The following is a 14,227-nucleotide window of genomic DNA, read 5'->3' on the forward strand; positions in this document are numbered from 1 at the left end:
GGAGGGGGGCGAAGGGTGGGGTGTGTGGAAGGGGAAATGCTACAGCCAAAAAATCCTCTGTTATACTCACGATTAACTACCAAACAGCACGCAGCATGAGACACGGTGGCAAACTACGCACAGCAGAGGTAAAAACGCGACAACGGCAAGATTGATGACGCAAAAGCCGGTGAGGGTGGGGTGTTGCTGAGATTAGCCACACTGACAATAACATTAGGGCGGAAAGATGCCTCCCTCATGCAGGTTTTATGGAGCAATAGAGAGGATAACAGAGGACAGACTGTAAAGACATGCCAGAGAATTTGGGTGTGGTTACTGGTGCATATCAGGGAATAACAACTATGGAAATGCACTTATTGCACTGGCATATGTACTGGAAGCATAGTTCAAGTGGCAATCTTGTGTGTGATTAGGCCATAGAAGGAAACTGCTCCAATGTATGGGTGTGATTAAGGACAAAAGTATAGCAGTGATTAAAAATAGATGTTTTTGTTTCTCTCTGAAGAGTACACTCAGCTCCTGGACTGTTTTCCTTACAGTTCCTGCCATTTTCTCAAACTGAGCCAACCTTGATGAGTAACTGTTGAAAAGTTGGCAGTAGATTTTTAATTACTTATAACAAGAACACTGTGCTACACACTTAAAACTTGTGTTGTTTATCTCCTGGTGACTCACAGGTGAGATCATTTCTGATTTCTGCTTACCTTTGTAGAGGAGATCACTGGTATTAGTAAACAGGGAGCGTTACATTTACACATGAAATCAAAGTCTGTAAGTGATAGACAGCTGCTCCCACTACTCACCATCGCAGCCTCGTTCCACCTGGCCCACCCTGTGGAGGGCATCTGCGATCAGGTCAGGGAGTCTCCCATTCAGGTCCACAGAGGCCAAACAGCCCTGGTACCCGTCCCGGGATGCGATCAGTTTGGGCAGATTGCTATACATGTTCTTAGTCACGCCACCGATGTACAGCTCCCCTGCAAAACACACACATAGCAACTATGAATAAGAAACTGAAAAAAAGGTTGAGTAATTTCTGATTACATGCACACATTAGTCATTACTTTGGTGACAATTAACTCCTGACATTTAATGATATTATTTTAAAAAATAAACATATTCAGACAATAACCACTTTCATTTACTAGTAAAATAAGGACAATTTGCTGGCTCAGGTAGAAATGTCATTGAAGATGTAGTTTTGTAACGTTTCAAATCATCATTATTTTTGCAACAGGGTGACAAAAACACTGTTTTGTTTGGATTTTTGTAATCCAATCACATTATCATCGTCTTGGATAGCGCAAAGTAAAGGACGCTATCAAGAGTGCCTTACTGTACAAGACAAATATCTAGAAAACGTTGAAACTTTCAGTGTAGTAGGCTGCAATCCAAGACATTGTTTGGATTATTTTTGGAGTGAAAATATGTAATTACAAATCTGTGACCCCACTCCATAAAAAAGTGACCTGACTACAATAAGCCCCTCCCATTTTAAACAACTGCACATGTAATGGAAGGCTGTTCCTCAGCATGGCAGCAGTGTAAAAATAAAGAGTGACCATAAACCATAAGGTTGGTCAATCGATAAATACTCACACACTCAAATCGACCATTGCTCAATACAGCCACATAGGAATTGCAGCTGTAACTGCAGTATCAGTCACTGACATGGTGAAAAATGATTACGAATGCTTGGATACATCTGCCTCAAACCCACGCTTTATTCCCAATTCTGACAATATTCCAAGAATTGATCAAGATACATAGAGCATCGCATCAAAAGCCTTAGTCCAGCCAACTTTCTGTTCGACAGCCACAAAGCATATTTTTTATTCATATTTATAGTGCAAAGTCACGTTAAACATCTTCACATCCTGGCTGCAATTTAAAATCATCTTCAAAAATACATTTGCATGATCCAACATTGCGGGAAAACCTGTACTACTATTACCAGAGGGGGTAGATACTGGAACATGCCATAGTCAGCCATTTGATTATGATGGACATTCATGTAGAAGAACTTGCTGCTAATTAACATGCACTTTAACGTGACCTTTACTGTCCCCTGCATGGAGAAAAGTCAATAAGCGAAGAACTGAAATAATTCATCTTCACAGCTTACAGATACTGTACAAAATTGGCAAGAAAAATGTTTCACTGGTCGCTGCTGGATTAATTAGCTAATCTTTTACGGCTACATAGCGTCCCTGCTGTGCCTGTGAAGGTGTGTGCTACCAAACGCATGTAGCAGACAGCAAATATTACAGTCACCGAGAGACAAACAACTGACATTTTGAAGCCAAGCAGTGTGGATGTTGGGAGGTGTGCTCCTGAGAGACATCCCTGACAAAATGCTTGTCATTACAGAGGCGGCGTGAGCATGTTTTGACTATTACATGATTCAAAGAAGTAGCTTACAGCTGACATGAATAGACTGCGCAGCATCAAGCCTGGAGTATTGGATATGACATTTGATGCTTGACAGATTCATTCCGTGAGCCTGTCCATAAACTGTACTCTCCTGGAAGCAGAGCAGATTATACTCAGCAGCGCAAACTCATGAAGGAAGCAGAATTTGTGAATCCTAAGAGAGATGATAAAGATGGATTCTGGGAAATCTCACTGCTCAAGTACAATTAAGGTCTCGTTATATTACAACATAAAAGGATATACCCATCCACTTTTAAACCCAATTATTTTCCCCTCTCTCTTTTTTTTCTCTCAGCCCTCAGTTCTGTAGAGTTTTGCAGAAAATGCCAAGTGAAATTATGAAAAACACAAAGAGGCCTTTGATGTAACTGCATATGAATAAACACGGTTTGAAATGCTTCAGGCTTTTCATATCATCAAAACCCCTACTCTGCGCTTTATCTTTAAGTAAGCATAAAATGAACATAAGCAAAACCTTTCATACAGGGGCGAGATCCCGCTACAAAGATAAGACCGTAAGAAAACCTTTATTTTTCCACTGCAAAAAATAGGAACTTTCAACTGAGAAGCAATGAGCCACAAGGTCAATTATATGTGGACTTTGTGTAATGGAATGAGTCAATGATGTTTGCCAACTCCTCTCCAGAATTAATGAGTACTTGACACTTCATATTTCCCAGCCAGGGCTCCCGGGCTTTATAATCAATACAAAGAATTCATTAGCTGTCCAACTGAGTGATGTCCTGAAATCAGGCCTGTAAGAACCATTTAGCAAATATAAAATTATCGGTATGGAGTTAATCTCAAAAGAGCAAACAGCGCATTTCCGCAGACGTCAACAGAATGTTTGAGATTCCACTGGCTGACTGCATAACTAGACTAGAGGAGAGAGGAGGGAGGGAGGGAAGGAGAGCTGTACCAGATGCACTGTAAAAATTAGTCATGCAAGTTTTGTTTTCTTTCAGTCAAGTAAAAGCCATAAATATGCAGCACACATACCCGCACCCACTCAGCAAACTGGGCTCTCATTGTGGAGTTGAATACTTTCATTTGAATTACAGATTTCTTCGGGTAAAGTTTTGACTTCCTTGTTCATTTGGGCCATGGATGTTTTGTCTGCAGCATATATTACATCTTGTCCACATTCTTTTTATCATGCAACACGGCTTAAGCATCGTTAGGAGTGTTTGCTTTGAATGTTGTGATTTCTAACATCTAAAAGTTGCGAGGAACATAGCTGGCATGTAAGACTAACAAAATGTCTTAACAAGCACTGATCCAAGTTGAGCTACATAAACACACACAGCTGAGTGACCCAGCACACACTGCTTATGTCTTATTTCTTTCCAATTTATGCAGTGGGAAGCTGTTATTTCACAAAATTAAAATAAACATAACATTCTTTTCCACTCATTAACCTATTTTAAACCTGTTGACAGAAAAGGTCTTTATTAAAGAGGTGTTGGTTTTCACACTCGGTTGGAAAAATTAGCTTTTGATGCAGCAAGACGTGTTGTGGCAGTTCAAACAGATACATTTTTTCTATTTTCACATCTCCAAAAAAGTTGTGAGTGTTGATTTAGCTTGCAGTTGGGGTTTAGAATATTACCAGCAATATGGATAAAACTTTGAGTGTGCAAAATATGTTGCTGCCGATACAAACTGCATCTATCAAAGGGCTTACAGGCTTCTTAGGACTGTTCTCGAGCAGGAAGGTTAAAATGATGACGAACCATTTTCCTCCCAGTCAGAGATATTGTCCTGCTCTGGCCCTGCTGTCCCAGCAGTGATGCATGCCTGTGGTACCGAAGAGCTCAAACAGATCCACAAGACGGGACCAATTACAGCCTCCTAGACATCACCAGAGAACACCACCTCCGCATCTCTACGGTTACCATAATGACCTCTCAGGGGCCGATGGGAGGAATCGGGATGCTTGGATACGGGGCCCTGGAGAGCCTCTGACAGCCCCGTCTGGTAGAGCGTACCGACTTTACATTTATACTCGACTCTCATTGTTTTCAAGGCTTTAAAGTGAAATATCTCTGTAATGATGGTTTTGTTTTTCTGGCATGAACACTTCTATTATACAGTTCTGCTGATCTAAAAGTTTGATCTGTGAGTCACTGGAAGATGGGTGGATGACCTTAAGACCTAATGCAGCTATTTGCAACCAGTTCTTTCTGTAGCAAAAAAAAAAGAGAACACAGATCAGAAAATGGTTTGTTGATAACTTACATGTTCACTTTCTTAGAAATGCGATATGTGTATTTGTATATTATGCAGTTTTTTTATATGTATGTACAGCGATGTTCAGGATTCTGACAACACATTGGAAGTATGTCACATTTGTATGTAAACCTGGAAAAAAACATGAAAGCTTAAGGGTTTAGAAGCATTTAAAGCAAACATGCGGCCTACTGGTCCTCCAGAGGGTCCAATCCGGCCTTCAAAGTGTAAAAATTACAGAGAGGATATTAACTGCAGATTGTACATTTGTAAAATCATAAATTTAAAATGATTTCTAGACCATGACAAGTTGTTTTGATCATGAAGTAAAATACCAGATTCCTCAATGTTCTTATGTCATTTTGTCTCATTTTTGTAATATTTTGTCTTGTTTTTGTTGTTTTTCTGTCTGACTTTTGTCGTTTGTCTCATGTTTTTGTCATTTTGTGTTTCCTTTTTGTCTCGCTTGTGGTTTTTTTGTCTACTTTTTGTCATTTTGTTCCTCCCTTTTGTAATTTTTGGTCTTGTTTGTGTCATTTGTGTAATTATTTCATTTGTCCATTTTTTGGTCACTGTCACTTTTTTGTCTAATTCTTTGTCTCTGTTTTTTTCATGTCTGTCTCATTTTTTGTCATTTTGTGTCTCTTTTTTGTCATTTTGCATTTGATTTTTGTAATATTTTGGCTTGTTTTTGCTAGGTTTTTTTTTGTCTTTTTGTCTGGATTTGGTCATTTTGATCATATCATTCAGGTGCAGATACCTGTGACTAACATTTACAGAATCTACGCTTTAGCACTAAAACAAAGGAAAAATTTGGAGTTGTTGTTATTTATAGGTTAAGATGCTGTGATTTTACTGGCTTGAGATCTAATTGGGCTGAATGTGACCCCTGAACTAAAATGAGTTTGACACCCTTGATTTAAAGAAAATTACAGCAAAAATATGTAATACAATTCTGTAATATTTCAAGGTCAGTAATCAAATTCAAGAAAACTGGCAGAATTGCCCATGTTCATGTTTTTTAACTAACAGCAGGATTTCCTTGACTTGTTTCTCTTCCTTTCAGCAGTGTTAAGATGACCCTCATCAGAAACCTGCTACAGTAAATCAACTTGCAGCTATTGTTCACTTGTTACAAATATGGCCATAAGTGAAGTTTTCTCAGTTTTCCAGCAGAACATTGCTGACTAAGCAGCATCGTGATACTGTGGAACATGGCATCAGAAGTAAATGAAAGTGTCAGAAGTCATATTGTTATTTTAAGTCAAAAGGGGCTTTCTCAGAGTTGATTTTGAAGGTTAGACTGAAGGCGAGACAAAGGGGTACTGCAGGGCGCTCTAAAATGCTCTGTGGGAACCAAATCGCTTGTATCTGAAGCACGATCAGGCAGACCCAAAGTGACCACACCATCAGAAGATCAATACATCACACTGAGAGAAAAGTAACTTCTCTACAGACACAGAATTCGCAAAATTTCTCCTTTCTTGGCTATTTTAAGTCTGCTTCACACAATAATACTAAACAGCACAAAGAATACTTTTCTCCATTTAAACAGCTTGCATTATTGACTAGAAGATTCAGGAGACCTGTGATACTAATTGAAGATGGGAATCTGCTTTGAATATCACAACAATCCACACACCACCGGGATATCAATAATTCTGCCCAGACAATGTTAGATCTCTGCGGAATAAACACAGCTTTTTACAGCTTCTTTATTGGATTCTATGGCAAACCAAAGGCAGGCAGGTATGTATGATAAACTACTTATTAAAGTCAATTTGTAGGATAAAAGAGCATTGTTTTAATAGATGTAAGGGTATGTATATCTTGTGGTCTGGAAACCAAGCCATCCTCCAAAAACAAAGGACCTCCAAGCTCCAATTTTACTGCTGTCTTCATTATTTTTGAGTTATCGGCAAAAGGAATTTCATGGGTGTAAACTTGTGACATCCATCTAAAGATCCAAATAGTGCTTTTTATCAGAGGCACTCTGGCTTTGATATGAAAATATCAGAGTTTTTGGATTATTCAATGGCGGAAAAGTTTACTTTTTTGAGAGATATTGTTTAAATCCAATTGCAGTGTTGCGCAATCCGTTTTATTCGGTCAGTACACCTTGTCAGCTCAAGACAAGACCTGTATTTCATCTTTGCCTGTAATTGGCTCCCAAGTGAAGCGATGGTGTTGCAATTTTTTCCCATATCTTGCCTCACTGTTATATACATTATTTATATTCGTCATTAAGAGAAGTCTGATAATGAGAATAGGCCATGAATGCACAATGCCCGGTCTGATCTCCAAACAATTCTCAGACACCCTCTTGCCAATTCCCTGGTGAACACAAAGCCAACCATTAACTTTCATTAAATGCTCTATTAAGACTCTCTGCCTCCCTCTCGAGTCCTCACTTCTCTCCCCTCGCTGTTGCTTGTTTTGCTCCGCCACCATGCTGGCTCTAATTGACAAAGATTGAATGATTACTGATGAGAAACATAAAAATACATGCAAACACACCAAGGCACAAGCACAAATCTTTGTACTGCTCTGTGCAAATGAATGACTGTCAGGGTGGGGTGGGTGTGTGTGTGTGTGTGTGTGTGTGTGTGTGTGTGTGTGTGTTGTAGGCAAGGCCGGGACAATGGCAGCCAGCAGGAAGATGCAGGGAATCTATGATTGCTAATTACAGAGGCGCTCCAATCTGTAAAGACGCCACAACAAGATGACTGGTTTAGAGAATAAATGTTGATGTCGCTTGTGCGTTAATTGCTGATGCTAAATTATAAGTTGTATAATTACGCTCTGTGTTTTGGATGCGCTTTTTTGAAAACAAATGATATAGCAAGAAATGTTTTTTGGGGAAAAAAAAAGAAAGATTGATGACAACTAAAGCTGTAATTATTTGTCACAATTGTGGCAACAGGTGCATTCTGGCTCAGTTCTACTATAACGACAGGTGGTAAAACACATTTTCAACGTCTGACAGTCTCCCTCTCTCTTCTTTCTCTTTAACTCACAAAGTAGGCAACTAAGGAAAGGAGAAAAATCTATAAACAGAGATAGAATGAGTGAAGATGGAATGGTGAACAGCTACAGTTGTGTAAAATTGTCTGTCTAAGTAGATTTTGCTTTCCATTTCCAGCAACCAATATTCAAATTGACTATTTAGGCAGGTGAACCTTTGGGTATAAAATTACTACCTTATGGGTGAAAACAGGCTTGTGATGTTTTGATTGTTTTTGTCATGCACCAATTATAGTTTTAGCATTCCAGCATGTAGTGTGACAATCATTACAAAAGGCTAAAGGCAAAAATGACTCATTACAATTAAGTCTTTAAAATGCACAAACAAAAAAAGTGACGAGGAGAGACCAAGATGGAGAAAATGTGCTAATTTGCTTTTGATTGGCTTGCTATTGTTATTATTGTTTCTTGAGCAACAACCAATTTATTCCATCTAACTCTGTTATACTTCAGTGGCAAAGAGGGGAATTCTGTAACTGGCAGGCGACCATTCAGAAGCAGTGATTATGTATTAATCTAAGTTAGATTAGGCCACTGATGGTTCTGATTAACTGGAAGGTGTTGTTTCTAAAACATAGCTCTAGTCAACAGTTTAACAAGCATCCTAAACAGGATAAAAACACACATAAATCCCTCTAAAAAGGAAACAAGTGGGTTGAAAATAGCAAATTTTGCCACCTTATTTAGTATTTTTATCCAATAGAGCAAAACATTAGACACCAGCAGCGTATTCAATGGAATGTAATCAGCTTGTTTGTTAAAGGTCCAGGGTCTTTGTGTGTCCAGTGACCCAATAATATTTCAATTAACATTAGTTTCATACCCACAAATCACTGCTATTTACAGGGTAACACTGTAATAAAATAGTTTATCCACTGATCAAGAACAGTATTATTGGATGTGTTCATATTTACCAGGCCCTTGCTGCATTTAAGCTGCAGCACATGCAGTTAATAAACCCCTTGATGCCGTGCTTTATAGCATATCTAAAGTCCCTTAGCTGCTCTTTAATCATTTATGGCATAGCCTGTTAAATTATACAGGCTGCCACTAACCCACGATTTCCCAACTGGGATGTATATCTACACTAGAGGAGAAACAATACCTGAAATCATCCATTTTAAAACAAAAAGGGGATATAACTTTTTTCCACCATTAAAACGTTTTTTTTTGTTTTTTTGTTTTTTTATTCCAAACTCAATCAGTTGTTGTGAAAGTCCCTGAAAGGGCCTTATCAGAATATGTGACAGTGCTTGCTGGTGACACTTTCTGAAAGATTGTATAGTGACACAGACAGGCATCATTACACACTTTCATGCTTCCATTCTCCCTGTATGAAATGTCAGTCTGTAATCACAGTCCTTTCACTTTGCTTTGGCTGGGTTCTCCTGCTGCACTTCAGCTTTTTCTTCCCCAGTTTGCTCAGTCCCCATCTTTTACTCTCCATTTTCCACATACGGTATTTGTCTTCTGCCCACTGCCCTCTCATTTTCCACTTTTTGTGCTCATAATATCCTGGCCTCGTCTTTCCTTATCTCCTCTTCCTATCTACTCACTTCTGTCTTACATGATATATGGTACAAATGCCAGTGCAGGTCAGCTGTTCAGGCTTGTTATAGCAGTGTTTTACAAGTCTAGTTTTCATTGCACCTGTCAAAAGTGTCAGAAATTGAATGTGCACAGTCTGCACTTTTGAACTGAGGATGTCTTGAGGCGAGCCCTCCTACGTTGGTCCAATCAATTACTGGCTGACTGTGGGCTCAAAGAATTTCTGTTTCAGATGCCACATTGTTACTATACCATAGGTGTTACATACATATATTCAACAGTTTCTCGTTGTGAATCACACAGTGTACTCATATGCTTTCTAGTGGCTGCTGTCACAATGTTGTACCACTTCTATTATTCACTGTCTGCGGAACAACACTGCAATTTCCCTTCCATCTGCCTCCGCTTTTCAATAAACGAGGTGTTCACACAAATTAAATATCTACACTTCAGTGAAAATAACTTTTATTAAATCTATTTTAAGGAGGGGTTTCAATTTAATTTTGCCCAAAAAAGAGGAAATGTTCCTTGCGGGTTATTTAAAGAAACAAGAAAGTAATGTTTTGTTCTACTCTGTCAGTTTTCAACTGGATGTTTATGACAGACTCCCGTGTTATTGCTGGGGGCATTAAAATACACTGAGTTCCAAATTACTATGTGTCTGTATAAGGAGGAGCTGTGTCTATCTTCTTGGCTTTAAGTTAAACAAGTGCTGACGGGATCTTAAGGCACAGCTGGGTTGAGGAGGAGATTGGTTTGGGAAGAACATCATTTGCTGGTAATTGTGGACAAGAACAACTAAATTGAGGGATAGGGTGAGGATCTCCAACATCTGGAAGGGTAGAGCAGATTACGTCTTAGGTTCACCCACTAGAAACTAGGAAGAGGGGCATCTAGACTGCCTCTAGACTCTGCTTAGCCTGCTGCCATCAAGATGGATGAAGAGGGTGGACTTATGTAATGTGCTGAGGAGGTGGCATTATTGTGTCAACAAACCAGGCAAACGGGTGAAAGAGGCCAACTCGGTGGTGGGGATGTAACTGGACAATGCAGAAACAGTGAGAGAGAAGAGGATGAGAGGGAAGCTAAAAGCAGTCAGTGGCTCAGGAGCAGGTTCAGCCAAAGACTGATGCAGCCACCTGAATCAAAACACTCTGTCAGCTCTTTCATGCCGCTGTCGACCAGACTCTACAACACCACAACACCCATTATCTCAAATCTCCACGACCTGGCTTACAAACACGTGTCACACAGTTACTTGTCAAACTACAGATTTTGTACTTCTACGTAGACAAACTGAATTTTAACACCTGTACATGCATACAAATCTATTGTGTTTCTTTAATCATTATTGTCATTCATCCTCTTTTAATATATAAAGATGCATTAATATACATAATTCATTGAGGCTAACATCTTGTGTTGCTATGTCAATTAAAATTCTGCTTAAAAGGGACAGGCACATGTCATGTCAGGATTTATGTAAACCAAATATATACTTTTTAAGTTTTTCAGTCAAAGTTTTTGCTTGTTTTATTTTTGTTTTTCCACATGTCTTGTAAAACAACTCTAAACCTCAGACAGGGTTGTTATTTTCCAAGCTGATCCTAATTAAAGGGAAACCAACTTGGAGAAGTTGTTCCACAGTATTAAGCGAGTCACAGTTGTCATGCAATATGGTGAGAGGAAGATCTTTTAGATAAAAAGCATGAAATATTGCAATGTCTTGCAAGAGGCATTACTAGCAGTGATATTTGGTGAAAACTGGAGAGGAAATCACTGCACTGTGAAAAGATTTGTGAGTGATTCAGAGCACAGATAAATTGGGTCAGATAAAGGCTTATAAAGACTTATTAAGGAAAGAGAGAGGCAAACAGAAATATGTGGAAATTAATTTTCAAGCTGGTTTATTCACTGACACGCTAGACTGAATGGTCTAGAACAATGGAGTTTTGGATGTTGTAACCTATTATAGATAAGTACTCCATAAATAACCATATCTCTGTTATTATTATGTTACAATAAGATTGCGCCAGCTACAAGGAGGTTCCTGACTGATGATGTGGCCTGCACTATTGAAAAGTGAGACTGTAATTTGAATGACCTCCACCAGAAATGGTTTTAACTGATGGTTTTCCTGCCACAAAGAAGACGCATGAAAAAATCCTTTTCACGAAGGACAATGCGCCATATCCTATGGTGCACAGAACACCACAGACTTCTTGGTTGCTGTGCGAATAAAAGGAGAAAAAAAGAAAACACAGTGTGGCAACCATCATCGTCTGACCTTAACCCTACTGAGAACCTGTGGAGCAAGGAAGATGTATGAGGTTGAGCGGCATTCTACTTCAAAACAGGAGCTGTGGGAGGCCATACTGACAATGTGGAATGAAACACAAGCAGAATCTATACATGGACTTACAAGCTCAAAGACTGACACAAGGGCTCACAAATTAATACTCAGCTTGAACTGCAATTTTTCTGATTGACTTTTTGAGGGTTGTTTCGCTGATGCTAGATATGACATATTGTGAATGTTTCCAAATGATAGTCCGCATAATAACTCAGAACAATGCATTCAGTATTATTGTCAAAGTTTTTAAAGTTTGCTTGTAATGACAGAATACAGTTTAATGTGTTGGGATGATGCTTTTTTTAAACTTGACTTTAACATATTATAAATATTCACCATTCAGGCTGTTTGGAAAAACAGCATCTGAATGATAGCTTGGAAGATGGTTTAGCAGAGGCTGACAGGCTTTCAACCTATGTTTCTCAGTCCTAAGATGATGGAGAAGGGGCTCTGTGAGTGTGGAAAAAGCAAATGCCCCCATGACAATATCACATTCATCAGGGGCATTATTACTGGTCTGGTACCTGCCAGGTGAGCGCAGGCCAGCCAATGAGGCCCCGGGGATTTATGACCATGTGGGACAAAGCCAGTTCTATTCTCTCCTAAATACACCTACAATTGGATGTGGTAAACACGCCGCTGTTGTTCGCTTGTGAAATTTTGAAAATCAAGATACGCTAAGTGGAGGGGCAATTTGAAAGAGTCTATAAGAGAAACAGCGGGAGATCGAAGACACTCAACCTTCCTGGTGTTAGGCAATCCAAGTCAATTTTCAACTCCTCTTATATTAAAATTGCTTTATTTTATTTCCATCACCTATTACCTTTTAATGAGAAACATTTTTTGTACATTCCCAGGACATTGTGTACCGCCTGTCTGGACTAATTGCACTGTCTTTATTTTTCCTTCTGAAATGGCCCTCTCTTCTCTGTCCACTCTCCCATCAGAACAGGGACCTTCAACATTTTTACCATAAAGTGAGTAAAAATAAAAAGGCTTTTCATTTTGGCCCCTCTGATTAAAGAGAGGTTATAAACATCACTATAAACACAAAGCTCCATTCTCTTTTTTGGCATTTTCTTTGCATGGATGAGAATTCCAGTCTTTGTGTGTATGAGCTTTGATTAATTTGCTTTTCCACATACATATAAACACTTTGCTATTTACTGCCATTTTATGTTAAATAGTTTGTAATATGAATTGCACAAACTGTGAGCTTATGTCATGCCAACTGCTTCATATGCTGTATATTGTAACATACGTCAACTGGCATATTCTAGTATAAGAACATGACTAATAGTTGTTTTTACTATAGATTAAACAGAATGACTTTAAAATGATGGAATTGAATTCTCTGTTTAATTTTGGGCACTTAATAATCAATTATCTCAGTACTAATTTGCAATATACAGGAGATGAATAGTGGCCAAATGTTCTTTTAGGGGAGTTCTTTGACAGATTGTGTCTGCAGGAAGCACTGAGCATAGACTGTAAACACATGCATGAGTGTGCAGACTCAGACACACAGAATTGCACCTCTGGTGAGGAAGCTGGCTTTTGATGAAAGGGAGTGATGAAGCAGGAGAGGGAAAGAAGGTGGGGCGGGAAAATGGCCAAAGCTCTGAGTAATGCCATAGTAAATTGTAATGTAAGACAGGTCAGTGTGAGAAAAAAAAAAAGAAAGGAAAAAAGCTAAAACACACTGCTCTATTGCAGCACTCAAGATACCTAGCCCATCATTTATTGAGAGAGGACTGAAACTGAGCAGAAAAATAGGGGGGATAGAGAAGAACAGGGGAGGGAAATGAATCAAAAGGAAGCAAACAGAATCTGTAAAGGAAGGGAAGGTAGCACTTTACAAGACTATGTGAAGGACCTATAGTCTCTGAACTCACATGAAAAAAAAGAAGAAGAAAATAATGTGTGTACCTGATAATGATATAGATGCTGTTGAGTTAAAATTTAATAATAAAGATGATAAGAAGAGCGATCCTAGCAACATCACCCACTGTGCTGATGACAACGTAGATCATGACAAATTAATGTGGACAAACACAGCATCTGTCTCAAACTGCGCACACTGTCTTCACCTTCCTGAAGCTTTTGCAGGCATACGTGCCATGCAAGAGGCTGAAGAAACTGATTCAGACATTTATACTGTCGGATGTGAAGTGCTAATCCAGTTATACTGCATGTGATTTGTTTAGTTATTATTATGCAAATGGTTCAGTCGCTCTGTTGGCAGATCTTCATTACATTGCCTCTTCCCTCCCTGTCACTCACAATCCTTCACCAGGTGCAAAGTGAAACTGTGCTAAAGAGGAAATTGAATACAGTGCACATGTTGTAATACATCCCGTAAACAGGTATTTCTTACTCCTCTCTTCCTGAGAGCATCAGGTTTTAAACAAAACCTTACATCCACACCTGGCTCACTGTTCACGCTCACAGAAATTTGAGCTAACAAGTCTCAAGGGAACACTGGTACGCTGGTATCTTTCCTGAATGGATACAGAATAATAATGACTATCATCAGAAGAAGTCTGAAAATCTGACTGAAACAAATGAAAAAGTCAGGGAGCCTTGCTCTGAAGTTACTGATCTCCTTGATTAGTTTTAAGATATTGCAAATTTTATCAA

At 39.0% G+C, this 14,227-nt stretch overlaps 1 protein-coding gene across 15 annotated transcripts in view; it reads right to left on the bottom strand.

Moving 5' to 3' along the window:
* The window catches only part of nrxn2b (neurexin 2b), a 702,762-nt gene that overhangs the window by 312,825 nt on the left and 375,710 nt on the right, over positions 1-14,227 (bottom strand). For all 15 annotated transcript variants that reach the window (XM_055007810.1, XM_055007811.1, XM_055007808.1 and 12 more), the window contains one exon: positions 804-977. In XM_055007810.1, the coding sequence (XP_054863785.1) occupies positions 804-977 (174 nt within the window). The remainder of the gene's footprint in view (positions 1-803; positions 978-14,227) is intronic.

Source organism: Amphiprion ocellaris, chromosome 23, assembly GCF_022539595.1.
Source record: "Amphiprion ocellaris isolate individual 3 ecotype Okinawa chromosome 23, ASM2253959v1, whole genome shotgun sequence".
Classification (NCBI taxonomy): Eukaryota; Metazoa; Chordata; class Actinopteri; family Pomacentridae; genus Amphiprion; species Amphiprion ocellaris.